Source organism: Myodes glareolus, chromosome 5 (genome assembly GCF_982192425.1).
Source record: "Myodes glareolus chromosome 5, mMyoGla1.1, whole genome shotgun sequence".
In the NCBI taxonomy this organism is placed as follows: domain Eukaryota; kingdom Metazoa; phylum Chordata; class Mammalia; order Rodentia; family Cricetidae; genus Myodes; species Myodes glareolus.
In genome coordinates this window covers 6,341,705-6,357,993 of record NC_142030.1, presented here as the reverse complement: position 1 = coordinate 6,357,993, position 16,289 = coordinate 6,341,705, and the positions used below count along the sequence as shown (strand labels likewise).

The 16,289-nt window shown below is 45.2% G+C and overlaps 1 protein-coding gene across 3 annotated transcripts in view; it reads right to left on the bottom strand.

Annotated features, from left to right (window-relative positions):
* The window catches only part of Kctd3 (potassium channel tetramerization domain containing 3), a 38,587-nt gene extending 23,080 nt beyond the window's left edge, over positions 1-15,507 (bottom strand). The window contains exons 1-8 of one of the 3 annotated variants that reach the window (XM_085687544.2): positions 15,210-15,507; positions 9,096-9,149; positions 8,690-8,735; positions 7,618-7,691; positions 5,095-5,153; positions 4,782-4,862; positions 3,648-3,788; positions 2,975-3,065 (exon numbers count right to left, since the gene is read on the bottom strand). In XM_085687544.2, the coding sequence (XP_085543670.1) occupies positions 2,975-3,065; positions 3,648-3,788; positions 4,782-4,862; positions 5,095-5,153; positions 7,618-7,691; positions 8,690-8,735; positions 9,096-9,149; positions 15,210-15,292 (629 nt within the window). In that variant the 5' untranslated portion in view covers positions 15,293-15,507. The remainder of the gene's footprint in view (positions 1-2,974; positions 3,066-3,647; positions 3,789-4,781; positions 4,863-5,094; positions 5,154-7,617; positions 7,692-8,689; positions 8,736-9,095; positions 9,150-15,209) is intronic. The other 2 variants (XM_085687542.2, XM_085687543.2) reach the window with 2 other exon arrangements.
* Between the last annotated feature and the right edge of the window lie 782 nt (positions 15,508-16,289).

The following is a 16,289-nucleotide window of genomic DNA, read 5'->3' as shown; positions in this document are numbered from 1 at the left end:
CATTTCTCTGTCCTATGGGAATTTAGGTATTCCAGACAGGTATTCTATATAACTGCCCCCAAGGTTACAGCCTGATTACATCACCATGATGGAGTCAGCAAAAGTACATCCTGGTCCTGCCCAACAGGTCCCCAGACAAAGTTGCTCTTTCACCAGGCAGGCAGTGTAAGTTCCCCTGGCGGTCATTGGTAGAGCATGTGCTGCTTAACTGGCACATGCACAGGCACGAGCCACCACATTCATTTAAATAAGTATGCTCACATAATGCAACTACAGCTCCCAAATTAAAGCTTTAACTGAGAATTAATGTTTTCTTGCCTTAAGCTTCAAAGCAATAAATTAATAATTTTTCCCCAAAATTTAAGGTCTGTAATTACCCTTTTTGGCCACCAGATGGGAATGATGTATTAAGATAAAATAAAAATACTCATCCAATAAACTCTAAAACTGCCAACTATTAGGACTGAAAGGCGGACTTTAGCCCTCTCAGACCGAGCACAAAGCAAGGACTGTCCACATGCTGTGTGGTGATGTGGACACAGGGCGGCTCCCCACAGATCTCAGCAGGCGTGTGGTGAACAGAGAAGAGGGTGTGATCTTGTAAGCAAAGATGTAAGACACACACACACACAACACTCTTTTCCAGAGTGCACACTTTTTACTTGTGTGTCTGCAACAATTAGGATCTTAAAGGATGTAATACTTAAAATCTGGAGAGCATGACTACATTGTAACAGACTTTAACTCAATGAGGCAGGTAAACTTGTGTTTTCAAATTGAAATGCATGCGAAGAAATCTACCAGCTATCTAATTTTCCACAGAGGTGATCTGAAACTGAAAATATGTTCAGCGTGACAACGAGAACTGACAACCCAGCTCTTTACAGATGACTCTGTGGAGTTAGGAAGGCAGGGCAGACAGTATCGTATTTTCATAGTCAAATCTCACCTCAAGGTTTAGTTAAGTATGATTACTAAACACATTATTCCTCAAATTAAACGGGTGTGTTTAAGTACTAAGTATATAGGAGTTCAAGATACCCATTTACACAGCTATACAGACATATGTACACGTATACACATACAAACATGGGTGGGAGTTTCACATTCAGCAGGAAGCTAAATGTCAACATAATTACTCACTCACTTGGAAGAAAGCAAAACATTCTTAAATTTTATACCACCTACAACAAAGGAAATTCTGTCGAGATTAAGAATCTAAAATGGAGTCCAGATGCATGAGGGCAGCAATTTACACAAGTTCTTCATTTACTCAAAGACTGTCAAACTCAGGAAGAAAATGGGACATGGAACTGAAGCCCAACCACACAGGAGTCAGTGGCCACCACACCATTCTCCATTTTAAGGCTTTGAACTTACATAAAACTGTCAAGAAGGTCACCTTGTAGTAAGGACCATGATCTTACAAAGTACTACGAAATTTCTTCTGAAATCTTTTTATCAGTCTGCAGTGTGATTTGAAGCTTATAAAGAAAGCCAGCACGATCACCCTTCCCTTCCACACTGATGAGTCTTTAGCTAGTGAGACTGCCCACGGAAGCATGGAGAGACTGTGGTCAAAGGCAGATGTGAGCAACCATGTGGGCAGCATCACTCTTCCTTCTCCCCCTTCCTTCTGTGAGATTCTCTTCAGTGGGGCAAGGCTGCCATAATCTAAGCATAAGAGTCATACAAGTGGGCTGGAGAGATGGCTCAGAGGTTAAGAGCATTGCCTGCTTTTCCAAAGGTCCTGAGTTCAATTCCCAGCAACCACATGGTGGCTCACAACCATCTGTAATGGGGTCTGGTGCCCTCTTCTGGCCTGCAGGCATACACACCGACAGAATATTGTATACATAATAAATAAATAAATATCTGTTTAAAAAAAATAATTTAAAAAAAAAAAAAAAGAGTCATACAAGTTCCTGTATCCTTGTCAATAGTCAAATGTGCAGTCAGTATGAAACAACCACTACATTGGCATCCAGGGAGTTTTTCAGCTTAGACTTAGATGACTGTAAATACAAAACAACTCTAAAAATTCCCCTTACTAAATTAGTGTCATGATATATAAGAGCTACCTACAAAATAACCACCCAAAAGCTAAGTTCTATACTCCTTGGTAATTGAATTAAAATCCTGTAAAGTGCTCAGAACAAAGTAACCTATTCACGACTACAACCAAAGTCATGCCTAAGCAGGTGGCATGCAGTTCCCTCCAGAGACAAACCTGCATGGCACATTGCAGTATTTAGAACAGGACTATAAACAACTCCTGAAGGATTTTGTTTTAAACTTTTAACCTTCAGCTATTTTTTTCCTTAACCAAAATGATAAAAATCTCTAACTTCTTTGACTTTCCAACAACAAAATTTAAAGGGATCGTGTTGAGAGAGTAAATTCTGGCCACCTCTTTGCTTCTTCCATCAGAGCAATAGCAATGCCTGTGGTCCACAGTCCACGGGGCTTTGAAGAAAGAGTCAAACTTTCCCCATGAACACAAAGTCACTTTGGACCCTGCACCCCTCCCCACTGCCCTTCAGTGCAATCAACGACCGTGAACTCCGCTCAGTGCGGACACTGAGCTGTGTCGCTTACACACAGCAGCTCTGCCGGACTCCTCCCCAGTGTGGCCATTATACAGCACAGAGCTCCACTCTACTGCACAGCGCAAGACAGACTCATCATAAAAGAGATTTCAGGGTTCACATTAATAATCCTGCCTAATGTCGACAGCCAGAAAAAGCAACATATCTCATCTGCATCACAGTTTCTACCACCTGGGTAGAAACTTACCATCCAGTAAGGCTACCAGAATTATGAATAAAGTAGGTATTAAGTAAAAACGAATTTTTACCAAGTGAAGTGGAAAACATGCAGGAGAAAAACTAATGATTAAAAGAAACAGATATTCAACCTAAATATAAAACAAATGATCTAAAATAAAACCAAATGATGCTTAAGGACGAGGTACCTGTAGCACACGGCGAAGTGTGCATACGCAGCTACGATCCAGTTGTGGTGGCCGGCAACTATTAGCACCTTTCGTGGGTCCACTGGAAACCCTGCCGGGTTTAGAGAGAAGCATTTACATCTTAAATGAGTTAGAATGTTCTGGCTCTAAGGCCATTCCATGCTTCTGCCTGTCTGGGTGAAAGGGGGTCAGAGCAGAGCAGGCTCATAGATTATTAAGGCAGAGCATGCCTGCACCAGAGGCAGAGTTATGTGGTTCCAACAGATACTACACAGCCCCAGAAGCCTAATGGGAACTCACTAGCTAGCTCTCAACACAAAGTTTGTCAACTGTTCTACAGACAAAAGCAAAATAGAGAAAACAAAATCAGAGGATCATATTACACTTCAAATAAAAATGTGTGTTAAATGAGATTTTCTAAGATATAAATGATGAGTCCAGATTTAAAATGGAAACAAAGGGCTGAGGTGTGGCTCGGTACTACAGCACTCAGTACTGTAGCCATGGGTTTAACACACAGTACCCTAAGAATGTGAGAGTGTAAGAGTGTGTGTGAGTGTGACTGTGTGTGTGTGATATGTGTCTGTGCGGAGCAAAAGAGTAATATTCAAAACTCACGCAGCCTGTCTGAGAACTAAGTGCAAGTTTCTCTGGGTTCCACATCCCCGCTTACCCAGCCTAACAGTCTCATCTCCATTTCCAGAGAGCACAGGCTGGGTCCCGCATCCCTGGGCTTCGCCTTCCACAGAATTCAGTCCATTCCTAGCATCCACTGAGGATCTAGCTGTGCTAGTTATTTTACGGCTGGGAATGCCTACAAAGGAGAAGACACAAATTTATCTGTTTCCCTTCTAATACGATTGTAACAGAAGGACATGACCATCTAAACTTTGTTACACCTATACCAGGTCTCCAAGCACGTCAGTGTGAGGTTACATGTACACCAGGTCTCCAAGCACGTCAGTGTACAGGTTACACCTACACTAGGTCTCCTAGCACGTCAGTGTGAGATTACACCTACACCAGGTCTCCAAACACGTTAGTGTGTGTTACACCTACACCAGGTCTCCAAGCACTTCAGTGTGAGGTTACACCTACACCAGGTCTCCAAGCACGTCAGTGTACAGGTTACACCTACACTAGGTCTCCAAGCACGTCAGTGTGAGGTTAAGGTTACACCTACACCAGGTCTCCAAGTATGTCAGTGTATGGCAAACAATTTAACTATAATCAGGAAAAATAAGAGACAATCCAACCAATTCCTGCAAGTTTTACTATTCACAGCCAGTGAGATTAAGGCTTATCATATTATGTGCCCTTTGACCCAGCCTGAGGGTGCTGAGCAATCAATCCATCTAGTCTAAACTGCTCTTTAGGCTTACGGTAGTCACATGCCATCCTAACTATGTCCAAATTCACTGCCTCAAGGCTTCATTTCCTCATCCTTTCAGACAGGATCTTTTCCAAAGCAACACCTCCCTCAGAAGCACAATCTGCACAGGCAAAAGCCCAACTCTTCTAAGTAACCAAGGGGACACTAACCGAACCCCGCAGAGTTCCAGTGCTTAAGGCCTCGGGCTAAGGGGTCAATGGTATACATGGCAGCTGTGGGGCTGCCATGATTTGCTTCTTGGGCCCTACAGAAGAAGGCATTAACCCTTGCCTGTTCTACATACTTCACTATCATAAAAGGGCACAGTCTGATGAGGTCCAGATTTATCCAAACTCAAATAACCAGGATGTTTTTTCTAATTTCTCTGTTTGTTGCTGCTCAATGACAGGTCTGAATAAATGCAAGCGGCAGTACCTGGTGGGGGCAAGTAGCCGTGGAACAGGACACTGCCACAGGACGACCTCTCCAGCTCCTCACACAGCAGCAGCCTTCGCACTGTAACAGGTAACACAAGCTTGTCAGGGGACACACATGCGCACACACAGACCTGCTCACAGAGACTCTCTCTAGTTAAGGGCGGTGAGAAGAGAAAGGAGGAATGTTTAAGGGAACTCACAGTTGAGGTCATCTTTTTACCAGGAACCACTGAGCACTGAACTACTCTTAGGAGGACCTTGCCTTTGGGCAAGTCTGCAGACAGGGTAAGTCCTGGGAGATCAACACGTACCTAGCGGAGTGATCCCGTAAAACTCGGCTTCGTGTCTGAGGACACTGATGCTCACTCCCCTGCAAAGAAACGAAGAAAGGCTGTGAGCTCCCTGACACCGACAGCCTGGGCTGTCACTCAGACGCCAGGCTTCTCAAGGGGAGGAGGTCTTCTCCTGACCTCCAAGAGCACACTGTATACATGGTGCAGACTCATGTGTGGACAAAACACACCCACATAAAACAAAAATAAATAAAATTTTAAATAAAAACATTTTGTTACCGACATAAAGACCATACATATTTGTGTGAGCAAGAGGGTGAGGGCTAATATAAACAAATTATCAAGGAAAATCTGACCAGCAGAAAGCAGCAGAAACCACTGTCTTACTGGACTTCTTTCTACTCATACTGTAACCTTCCCCATTGTACTGTAAGACCCTGCAAGCTCCCCCTCCTCCTAACTGTGCCTACAGCAGCGCTCACTTCAACACCTGCAATGTGCGAAGTAAAATCAAATGAGACTTGGGTTTTAAAGGGCCAGCAAGGACACTATCCAGATGAAGACGGTGCGACCACACCGTAGTGAAGTTAGGAACCCGTGAAGAACTGAAAGGAGAGGAAGCTCCAGAGCCCACAGCACTCATGAGGCACTGGAAGACTCAGCTGTGATCTGCTTGCTCCTCCTCTGAGAAGAAGCCTTAGCATATATAACTGAGTTAACTGTTTCATTTGTTGCTATGAGAAGGTATTGGCTAGGAAGGGTTGGAGTGGGGCAGCTGCAGCCCAAAGATAAGGACACAAGCAGTAGGAGTTGGTAGCTCACCCATAACCCCAGAATGTGGAAGGTAGAGAAAGAGGACTCTAGAGCAAGCTGGCTAGCTACACTAACCCAAATAATGGTAAGATCTGGGCTCAACTGAGAGACCCTGCCTCCAAATAAAAGGCAGAGAGATCAAGGTGCCTGACACCAACCTTAGTTCGGGGACACACACACAAGCTGAAAACTTCCCAACTCCCCTTTAAAACCAAAAGTCAATGGTACAGCGGCAAAGGCCCAAGACAATGAAGGGTTCAGAACAAACATGAAATTCCTCAAGGAGCAGCAGGCAGCCCCTGAACAACTGGAAAACAAATTCATGATTAGTGGTACCAGCAATACAAAAATGTTATGCAAGAAATGGTTAAAACATTTTTTTTTTTTACAAATTTCTTCCTTTCTTCTTAAAAGGAACCACTTATAAAATTTAAATTTGCTGGGCCTCTTTTAAGCACCAAAAGGTGTTAGGTGCCATGAAGAGAGGCGAAGAAGCAGTGGGCCTTCCTGTGGATGTAACTGTGGGTCAGTCACAAGTAAACAGAGACTTTTGAACTAAGTGAGGTGCACAAAAGCAATCTCTCACAGGAAACTGACTGCCCATCTCTTACTTATTCCAGGCCCAGACAGAAAGCACAAACAAGCACACCTCAGTGCTCTTCTACTGACGTAATATGTGATAGCAGAGAACAAACTGGACCAAAATAAATGAATATACAACCTCATCTGCAAAGAGTACATCTTCAGTGAGGAGGAGCCAAAATTAAGTGAAGCAGCAGCTAATAGTAACTCCAAGGTTCCTAAAAGTTGACCCTACAAAAACCTTACTGAAGATTTGTCAAAAATGCTAACATTTCTGGTAGGAATGTAAACTAATTCAAGATGACAAATTCACAAATATGGTCTAAGTAACTGTTCACAATCCATAATCATCCATAATCTACTACATGTCCATCACAAAGCTGGACTCGGGACACAGTGAAGAGTGGGTGTCCTTCTGGAGCTGAGGTCTGCTGGAAAAAGATCAGTAAAAAGGTAAGAATACACAGCAAGAGCTGAGGCACTGACAGGCACAAAGTCCTAGGCAAACACAGCAGAAACAGCCACCAGAGCTGACACGATTGAGAGAAATGGAAACAGACAAGCAAGGCCAAACCCAAAACCATCAGTCATTCGTCCGAAAAACCCTCTATATTTTCAGCACAACAGCAGCAGTCTGATCAGAGTCAGACTGTTGGCTACAGGACTGAATGAAATACAGTGGGGCAAAGCAGGGAACTGCCCAGGGAGCTGTCACAGCATCCTGGAGAAAGAGGCCTGTTGGCCTGTACCCATCCAACTTCAGCTGAGAATGCCTGTTGTCACAGGGTAGATCAGAGATGCTCAGAGGCCAGAAGGGGGGACTGAGGGGAAAGAAAGCGCAAGAAGCAGGTAACAAAACAGGTGGAGAGTCAGCCAAATCCACAGCACAGCTGGCACTATGGCCTACAATTAGCTACCGAGGGCGCAGTAAAGGTTCCCAACACAAGATATCATTTGAGGAGATGACGCAGTAATTACCCACCATGACTGTCACACGCTGTGCACTTGTATCTTAATAACTGTTAACACGGTGTGCTGGGTAAGGACAAATACACCAGCTAAAAAGCAGTCTAGGGCAGCTACTACTTTATGAACAGGCCCAAACACTGGCTGCCAGCAAGGCCTCAGAAACAACGGGACTCTTACCTTAAGTCGAGTTCTTTTGTCCGAAGAAAATTTAAAATAGGGGCGAATGCTGCTGGGTCCCTATCAATAAATATCTGCAAGTGAAGATATTTTTTATTATCAAGATACTGTTTTATTATCAAGCCAAAAAATATATGTCCTTCCTTCAATAACTGAAACACCAATGAGGAACAGAGACAGACTGAGATTTCCTTAGTTTTTTTGATGCTTCTCAAACAGAAACGGTGTAGCCGTGGTCAGTCAGTGTGATCACATAAGTATTTCTGTTTCTAGTTACTCAAAGGCTTGGGGGAAAGGCACCTGGGAAACCTCATTGTGGCAGCATGCACTGCGGCAGCCGCTGTGACGCCCGGGAGTGGTGAAGGGTGCTCTGTGCCTCTCCTGTGCAGACAGGAGTCGGTGCTGTCACTCACAGGGAGACCCCCACAGGCTGAGCTGGCGGATAACTGAGGGAGGACCACAGAGTACAGAGGACAAAGATGCTTCCAACGAAAAACCAGGAACTGGGTTTTTATTTAATTTTAAACTAAGATAATTTCATGCAGACACATCTGCTTTGCTACTTTGTTTTGCCTGCAAATCTCATCAAATAAACAACTTCAAATGCTTCTGTGGGCTGTCACTCTCGTTAACACAACTGCATTCACAGCAATGTTTTCAGCGCAGAAACCAACCTCTTGGCTTCAACTGCACAAGCCTTTGTCCCCACACTATATTGCTTCACAGTTCATAAAACTTATGAGAGTACCACCTGAGAGTTCCTACCACTCTAATACCAAAATATTTTATTTATATTTATTGACTATTAAAGTTTCAATTATTGACTAAGAACTACTCTGTCAATTGTCAATACAAGTTACACCCTATAGTGGTTCTGATCACAAGCACCTCAAACTGCTGTATACAATAGATAGTTACTGCTTAAGGGTCTCTCTACAGTTTAGAAACCCTGTATGTGACAATTCACAAAAACACACTAACTTTGTGTTGACTAAAATGTGAGCCTTCCTATCACTATACACTAAAAATTATAAACATCTGCTGATTGAATTTAGAAACACATTATACTTACAGCACCAGTTTCATCCCGAAGTGTTGAAATTCTCCCACTCAGCAAACTAGAAGCCATTAAAACAAGCTAGAGTTAGTTAGAAATTCTGAACATAAGCAACTTCCTTACTAAATGCCAAAGCCAATACAAGCAAATTTTCTGTCTCCAACTTTAAAAGCAATCTCAGTTTGAACCAGGTGTGGGATGTATGCCTATCACTCCAAATTAGTAGGCTGAGCAGGAGGAACAGGGGTTCAAGATCAGACTGGGATACACAGCAGAACCTTCTCAATGGTACGAAAACAATAAAATTTCTAATTTAAGAGTTAACATTTTTAACTATAAAAAAACTTAACTAAAAAAGAAAAAGTTTCATATTTTGGCAAGTAATCAAGTGTATAATAACATAAAGAATTACATTAATTACCTGGAAAAAAAGGAGTCTGGAATCCACATAAGCGTCTGTCTTGAGGTGCTGAACCTGCAATTGAAACCGCCTTGAGTTATAACTGTGAACACCTTGCAACAGGAGACATCAACGCACACAAGTGGGAATGACTGGATTTGCATTAATTATTCTGTCTACTACTTACAGATTTTCCTGCTGTGCAATCAGAGTTAAGATTTTCAACAGCAAAATCAAAAGCAAAGCTTCCTAATCCCCAGCTTTTCTAGTCCATCACAACAAATCCCAACGTCTGGGCTCAGCTACGTGTGAATCTCTGGTGTCACTGCTGTCTCTCCACTTTGTGCTCTGTCTCGTGTTTTCACCCCAGCTCAGTCACCTCCACGGCCAATACTCTAAGTCCCAGCCTTCTTGCTGACACTATGAGGTTACAAAATCCACAGCGGTGTTTCCAGACACTCCGCAACTAGTAACTCGTGTAAATTATATCCGACACTCTCTATACAGCACTCTTGGGCTATCTCCAGCTCATGAGTAAAGTGGGTGCTGTTTGCTCCTTGCTCATCCTGGCCAGTCATTCAATGTCATTCCTTTCTTTTCTCATCTTCCACTTGGCACAGCAGATGTCAGTGGACTGCAGGCCAAGCTGGAACTGCAGAGGCAGAGTGCACACCTAAGCACTAGGACAGCAAGGGCTTCAAATGTTTACTCCTTAAAAACTGTACCACTTCAAGGCTACTTTCAGGAGCTTTATAACAGTAATAATGATGTTTTTAAAAGTGGGCGGCAGTGTTGACAGAATGACCTGTCATCCTGCAGTCTCACGCTGGCACAGACCCAACAGCTACTCTGAAACAGAGGTGTGATAATCAGATGCACAACTAAGTGCTTTGTATAAACTGAGACACGGATTCATCTATAAAACCTGTGGACTTTCTATGGTTACAACAGAACATTTCTATATAAAGTACCGGGAAACATGTTACTAAGCTGTCCATGTGGCCATCGGCATGACCAGGCCTTGTCACCTAATGTCAGGAACAGCAGAAAAAAGTACAAGTTTCCTCCACAAAATGTTTGTCACCGCCCAATTATTTCACAGACATTGCCTACTGTCATCAAAGGAAGCTTCTTAATCAAAGAGAAAAAAATGATCTCTGCCTCCTCCACCCACAAACTCACAGTCCGTGAGGAAAACATGCCCTCACACTGACCTACAAAGGGGAAAAGGAGATAATCGTTCTTCGAAGATTTATTTACTATCTGTGTGTATGAGTGTTTTGTCTGCACATCACTGATGTGCACCGTGTGTGCCTGATGATCACAGTGGGCAGCAGAGGTTGTCTGATTGCCCTGGGACTGAACAGCAGTTGTGAGCTACCATGTGGGTGCTGAGATTCAAAACTGGGTCTTCTGCGCAGCAATAAGTGCTCTTAACCACTGGACCAACTCTCCAGCCCAAAATAATTCATTTCCTAAAGATAGATCTCTACATATATTCCACTGAAAGATCTCATAGAGACACAGGGATGCTAACTCCCAACTAATTTCACAAGTCATAAATAATCTAAGTGTTGTCAAGCAATTCCTATGCTCATTAATCTGACTAAGAAAGGAGCTAAAACCAGGTTAGGTGGTGCATGCCTGTAATTCCATTAATCCAGAGGTGGAGGCAGAAGAATGGTCTGAGCTTCATGCCAGTCTGAGGTACATAGCAAATTAGAGGCCAGTGAGACTTTGTCTCAAATAAATACATAAAGATATAATAAATAGGAAGGAGTTCATATCCTCAAGAAAGCATGTCAATTTTTTCTAGCGGCGTGTCTTAGCAAAGACACAAACCTTTGGGCATGTCTGCAAAGGAATTCCTAGATTAGATTAAATGAAGTGGGAAGATCCACCCTAGTCCTAGCTTGATTTCTGCTGCTGTGATAAAACACCGACCAAAATCAACCCAGGAGGAAAAGGGTGTATTTGGCTTCCAGGTCTCAGTTGATCACTGAAGGAGGCCAAAGCGGGAAATTAAGGCAGGAACTGAAGCAGAAGCCAAGGAGCAATGCTACTTGCTGGCTCCCGTTCCCTCAGCTTGCTCGGCGCCCTTTCTGATACAGCCTACACCTGCCTACTTAGGGATGGAACCACCAAAAGCATGCTGGGCCCTCCTACATCAATTAGCAATGAAAAAAATGTTCCTCACAGCTTGTTCAGTTTGCTTTGCACAACCCAGGACCACCTGCCCAAGAGAGGTACCACCCACAGTGGGCTGGGCCTTTCCACACCAACCATTAATCAAGAAAATGTCCCAAAGGTTTGCCTACAGGCCAATCTTAAGGAGACAATTGCTCAATTGAGTTTCCCTCTTCCTAGATAACTCTTCCCTTACACAGACAAAAAACAATACAAAATAAAAACAACCAGCACCATTCCATTGGCTGGTGTTCAGGAACTCAAAGCAGGAATCTGGAGGCAGGAACTGAAGCAGAGGCCATGGAGCGGTACTGCCTGTTTCTGGGAGAAAGGACTGAATAAAAAGGAAAGGGCCTCAACAGCGGTAGGCATCACTCCCTGCCTGAGTGCAGACAGCGCGGCCACCCCATTAAGCTTCTGCACAATGGCCTGCAGCCTCCAAAAGGAGCCCAGAGAAGCTCTGACCTCTGCGAGCTGCTTTCATCGGTATTCATCACAGCAAAGAAAACAAACGTATATAGTTTACTGCTTCTGATAGTCCGTGTTCATCACTTTCAGAAGACCATGTTAAAGTACACAGGTCTACTTAAAATAATAATGCCCCACTAGGCATGGTGGCACTCAAGAGATGGAGACAGTCACAGGCAGTAGGAAGGAAGCCTGCACTACATAGTCAATCAGTATCAAGCCCACCCCAGAAGACAATCTGCAACTTTGGGCAAATAGACAGGAACTTACTTATATGATTAACATAGCTTTCTGTTACATATATATGAGAGCCTTTTCTATTTTTTATCTCATATCTGAAGTATGCCAAGGATGGATAGATGGATGGTAAACATATCAAAAAGATGACTAAAGAAATTAGTATATCCAGTTATCCTCCACTCTAGTGGTTTGTTACTAAATTAATCTGAAAATATGAAAGTAACCCAAGTCAAATAATTTGTTATAAAGGATTACTATGATGCCACAAACCCTCACATTTAATGTTTATTTCCTCAAGTTCTATCAGTCTGAGTCTGGTACTATCATTACTTTGTTTCTGGAAACCGAGCACTACAAAGCAACTTGCCCAAGGGTGCTAACTCAGAGGGCCTGCTATGCGCAGAAGAAACCAGCTTCTTTCCCAAACTGTCCATAAATGGGTCCGTACCATGTGGCCCTCCCTTACCTAAACTGATATCTAAGTACATAGATCTTGAGCACTGGGATTCTTCACTGACGTTGTGATAATAAACACTACCGGTTTTTAAAGAAACCCCCATCAAGCACTAAGTCGGACAAAAAACTTGCTCGTTCTTCTCACTCCTTGAGCAGCAAGCTTCTGTCTTTCTCCTGTGCTCTGGACAAACACTTTTACGTCTTACTCTGTGACTTCAGAGCTTCAAGCCAAGCCACAGGCCATCTTCCAGCGGTCAGCGTCCTTGCTGACTCTCACAGCCACTCACAGGACTTTATCTCTCCCAGAGACTTTCGTGACTGTCTTAATTGTGCTAAACTGTTTTGTACAAGATAAGCATGACTTCTGCCCTCTCAAGTGCTAACAGGGTATGTAGGTTGATGAAGACCTAGAAGTCGGGGCTCCAACTCTTGGCATCAAATGCTGCCATTGCTTGCGATGTATTCAACCCTAATAACTGTTTCATTCCCACCCAACAACCTTTATCTGTCTTCTAAAATGTTTAAACCAGTAATAAAATTATGTCAATTTTGTATTCTCTGCTGGTTAGCACTTTGAAAAATTCATAATCAAGTAAGAACCAAGTTCCACGGAAGACTCGAAGCTTGAGTATGCTTGCAGTCCTTGGAGATCGGTTCTTAGACACCCACTTTCTTTTTTGATTATAATTTTATTTTTTATTATTGATACAGCTGTGGGGTGGGGTGGGGAGGGGCATGCCACGGTGTGCATATGAGGTCAGAGAACAACTCTGTGGGGTCAGTTTTCCTCTTTCATCTGTACATGGGTTCCAGGGATGCCACACAGGTTGCCAGGCTTGCTTCCTTGAGCACCTCTATCAGCCTAGCCATACTTGCTGGCCACATCCGTCTCCAGTATACAATAAATAACAACATAAGGCCTGAGGAGATGGCTCAGTGATCAAGAACACTTCTTGCTCTTGCTCGGTTCCCAGCACCCATGTCAGGTGGCTTACAACAGAACTCACCACACCTGAAACTCCAGCTGTACAGGATTCATCGGCTTCCACAGGTTTACATACACACACACTTAAGACAAAATCTTTTCAAAACTAACAATATAGCTTAGGATTTTTCATAATGCTCTGTCCTTTTGAATGCCTGAAAAGAAATATGTCAGCCATCCAGCATCAAGATTTTAAATATCACAATCCTGCTCCTCGTACTGACACCCACCACAGACCACTTTGTGCGGAGTATTTCACCTCTGCATACCAAGCTACTCACAATACGTTCATGTAATTGTAGGTGAGCAGGGAAACCACGTTTCTTACATTAGGAGATACACATCTGTGTGTGACCTGGCACGTACACAATGCGGCAGAGGTGCAACAGTTTCACCTGTTCACACTCTGCTTTGGAAGGAAAAGGTGAGAGAGCAGGAAGACAATTCTAGCCCAGACTTCTCCAGCACCCAGAGGGTCACGGCACTGTATCCACTGCTGCTAATCTGTAGTTTGAAATAAACAAGTGTCACATAATTAAAGTCTTACAGAGTACCCCACTCCCTATGTCCTTATGTGCCTAAAATCCGTGCTCCCCTCAACTAGTGCCGACACATAACCCTTTCCTGAGAAGAGGAATGTGTAAGTCATGGCGAACCTACAAAAATGGATTTGGTTGTTGTTTTTTGGGGGAGGTGTTTTTGTTTTACAACTTAATAAAAGGCACAGGATGGAAGTAGAGGGCCTAAGAGAGGATAAGACAGTCCAGCTAGTTTTCTCTTGCCAACACCTAAGGTACTCACAAGCCAGGTTGTTTTTTTTTTCTTTTTGGACATGCTCCTCTACAAGTGGAACAGACAGACCCTTGTCCATGCACCAAGAGAAACTGGAAATAAACAGCAATGTTGATCTACCTCAAACCATGCATGCACTGACATTTGTATCACACAGTCCCTACCGAAGCAGGCTTTCAAAGGCGCACGAGGTCCCTTGCAGAAGCCAAGCCCACAGCTAGGTAAACCTAGAGAAAGGGAAGCCTGCTCCTAAGCAACAGTTCAAGCCCCAGACCAGGCTTCACCTGAGACTACAACCTGCAGGAATGCTCAGAGCTCGGTGTCAGCTCGCTCACTTAGCAGGCGGGAGGCCGGGAGTCACTCGCTCAGGCAGGCCCAGTGAGTCACTGAGTTCTTCTAGCCCGACACTCAGGAACCAGAAGGAATAAAGAAGACTGCGTTCTAACAGTCTGTGCACTCACTCGGGACCAGATTCTGAGGAATGGGCGGGGCTGCTTGGAACATGCAAACGCGTCCCCACCTGCAGCGGGTACCCCATCTGGCCATGAAGATGCCGCCCTGCCTGCAGCAGGCGGCCCATCTAGTCGTGAAGATGCAGGCCTGCCAGCAGCGGGTACCCCACATGGCCGTGCAGACGCCTCCCAGGCTGCAGAGGGTACCCCACATGGCCGTGCAGACGTCGCCCAGGCTGCAGAGGGTGTCCCACCTGGCCGTGGAGACGTCGCCCAGGCTGCAGAGGGTACCCCACATGGCCATGCAGACGCCTCCCAGGCTGCAGAGGGTGTCCCACCTGGCCGTGCAAACGTCGCCCAAGCTGCAGCGAGCACCCCACCTGGCCCTGCAGACGCCTCCCAGGCTGCAGCGAGCGCCCCATCTAGTCGCCGTGAAGACGCCGCCCTGCCAGCAGCTGGCACCCCACCTGGACTTGCAGACAGCGTCCCCGCTGCAGCGTGTATCCCACCTGGGCTTATCCCGCCCCACCCCACCCCGCGCGGCCGCCTGCTCACCTGGTCCCCCCTACGTTCAGCTGCACTATCTCCCCGCTGCTGGCCGCCGCCGCGGCGAAACCGCCGCAGTGCCCGCCCGCCATGTCTGCGGCCGGAGCCGGGGCAGAAGCCAGGAGCGGCGGGTCGCTGGCCGGAGCACACACGGAACGCCGAGCCTCCCCGCGGCGTCCCGGCTCGCACCCGCCTTCCCCGCTGAGTGCCCCCGGCTTCCGCCTCTCGCGGCTGCAGGCCGCCGGCCCAGCCCGGCCTCTCCTCAGGGCTCACTCGCCTCCATGGCGGCCGCCACAGCCGTCGGGAGGACGGCTCGCCGCGTGGGACAAAACGGCACAGCGCCGGCTACGAAGTGGGCGGGGCCTGAAAGAAGGAGGAGCTCCAGGCGGTGGGCGGGTCAGGGCCGGCCGGTCTAGAGCGAAGGAGGCTTAACAGTTGTTCGGGCTGATGTCTCATGCAAGTGTGCACATTCAGTGCAAAGTTAAGACTCTGAACACTTTACAGTTCATTACCTGCAAAGTCCAGAACTTCCATGCCGCCACTGCTCAGAACAAGAGAAAGCAAAACACCCATGTCTGGCAATGTGTTTCTAGAATGCAGATACACATCATTTTTTGTTTACTGATTCGGATTTTTTGCTCTCAGCATTATGTACTGCAGTCCCAAACCAGGGCTTTATGCTTGCTAGGCACCACTGGCCTAAATGCCCATCCCCAAAATCATACTTTTAAAGTCTTCTATGGCAGTGTACTCTAGCTGCTAATGATGACAAGACTGAAGTTAATCTGTGCTAATTGTGGGTTTACTATGGGTTCACATATATGTATGTATGTATTCCTGTTTTACTGGAAGTAGTAGGGACTGAACCAGAATTTCATACGTGCAGAACACTTTACCGATCGGCCCTAGGACCACTTTGAAAATAGAAGACCGAGGTTTAAAATCACCCCCAAAACTTGCTAAAAGTTACAAACAACTGGCAAGGGGGAAAGGAGAATAGTGCTGATCAGATTTCATTGTATTCATGTATGAAATTCACGAAGTATAAAAGTTTAAAATGCTGTGATGTGGAAGAAGGATCGTGTTCTA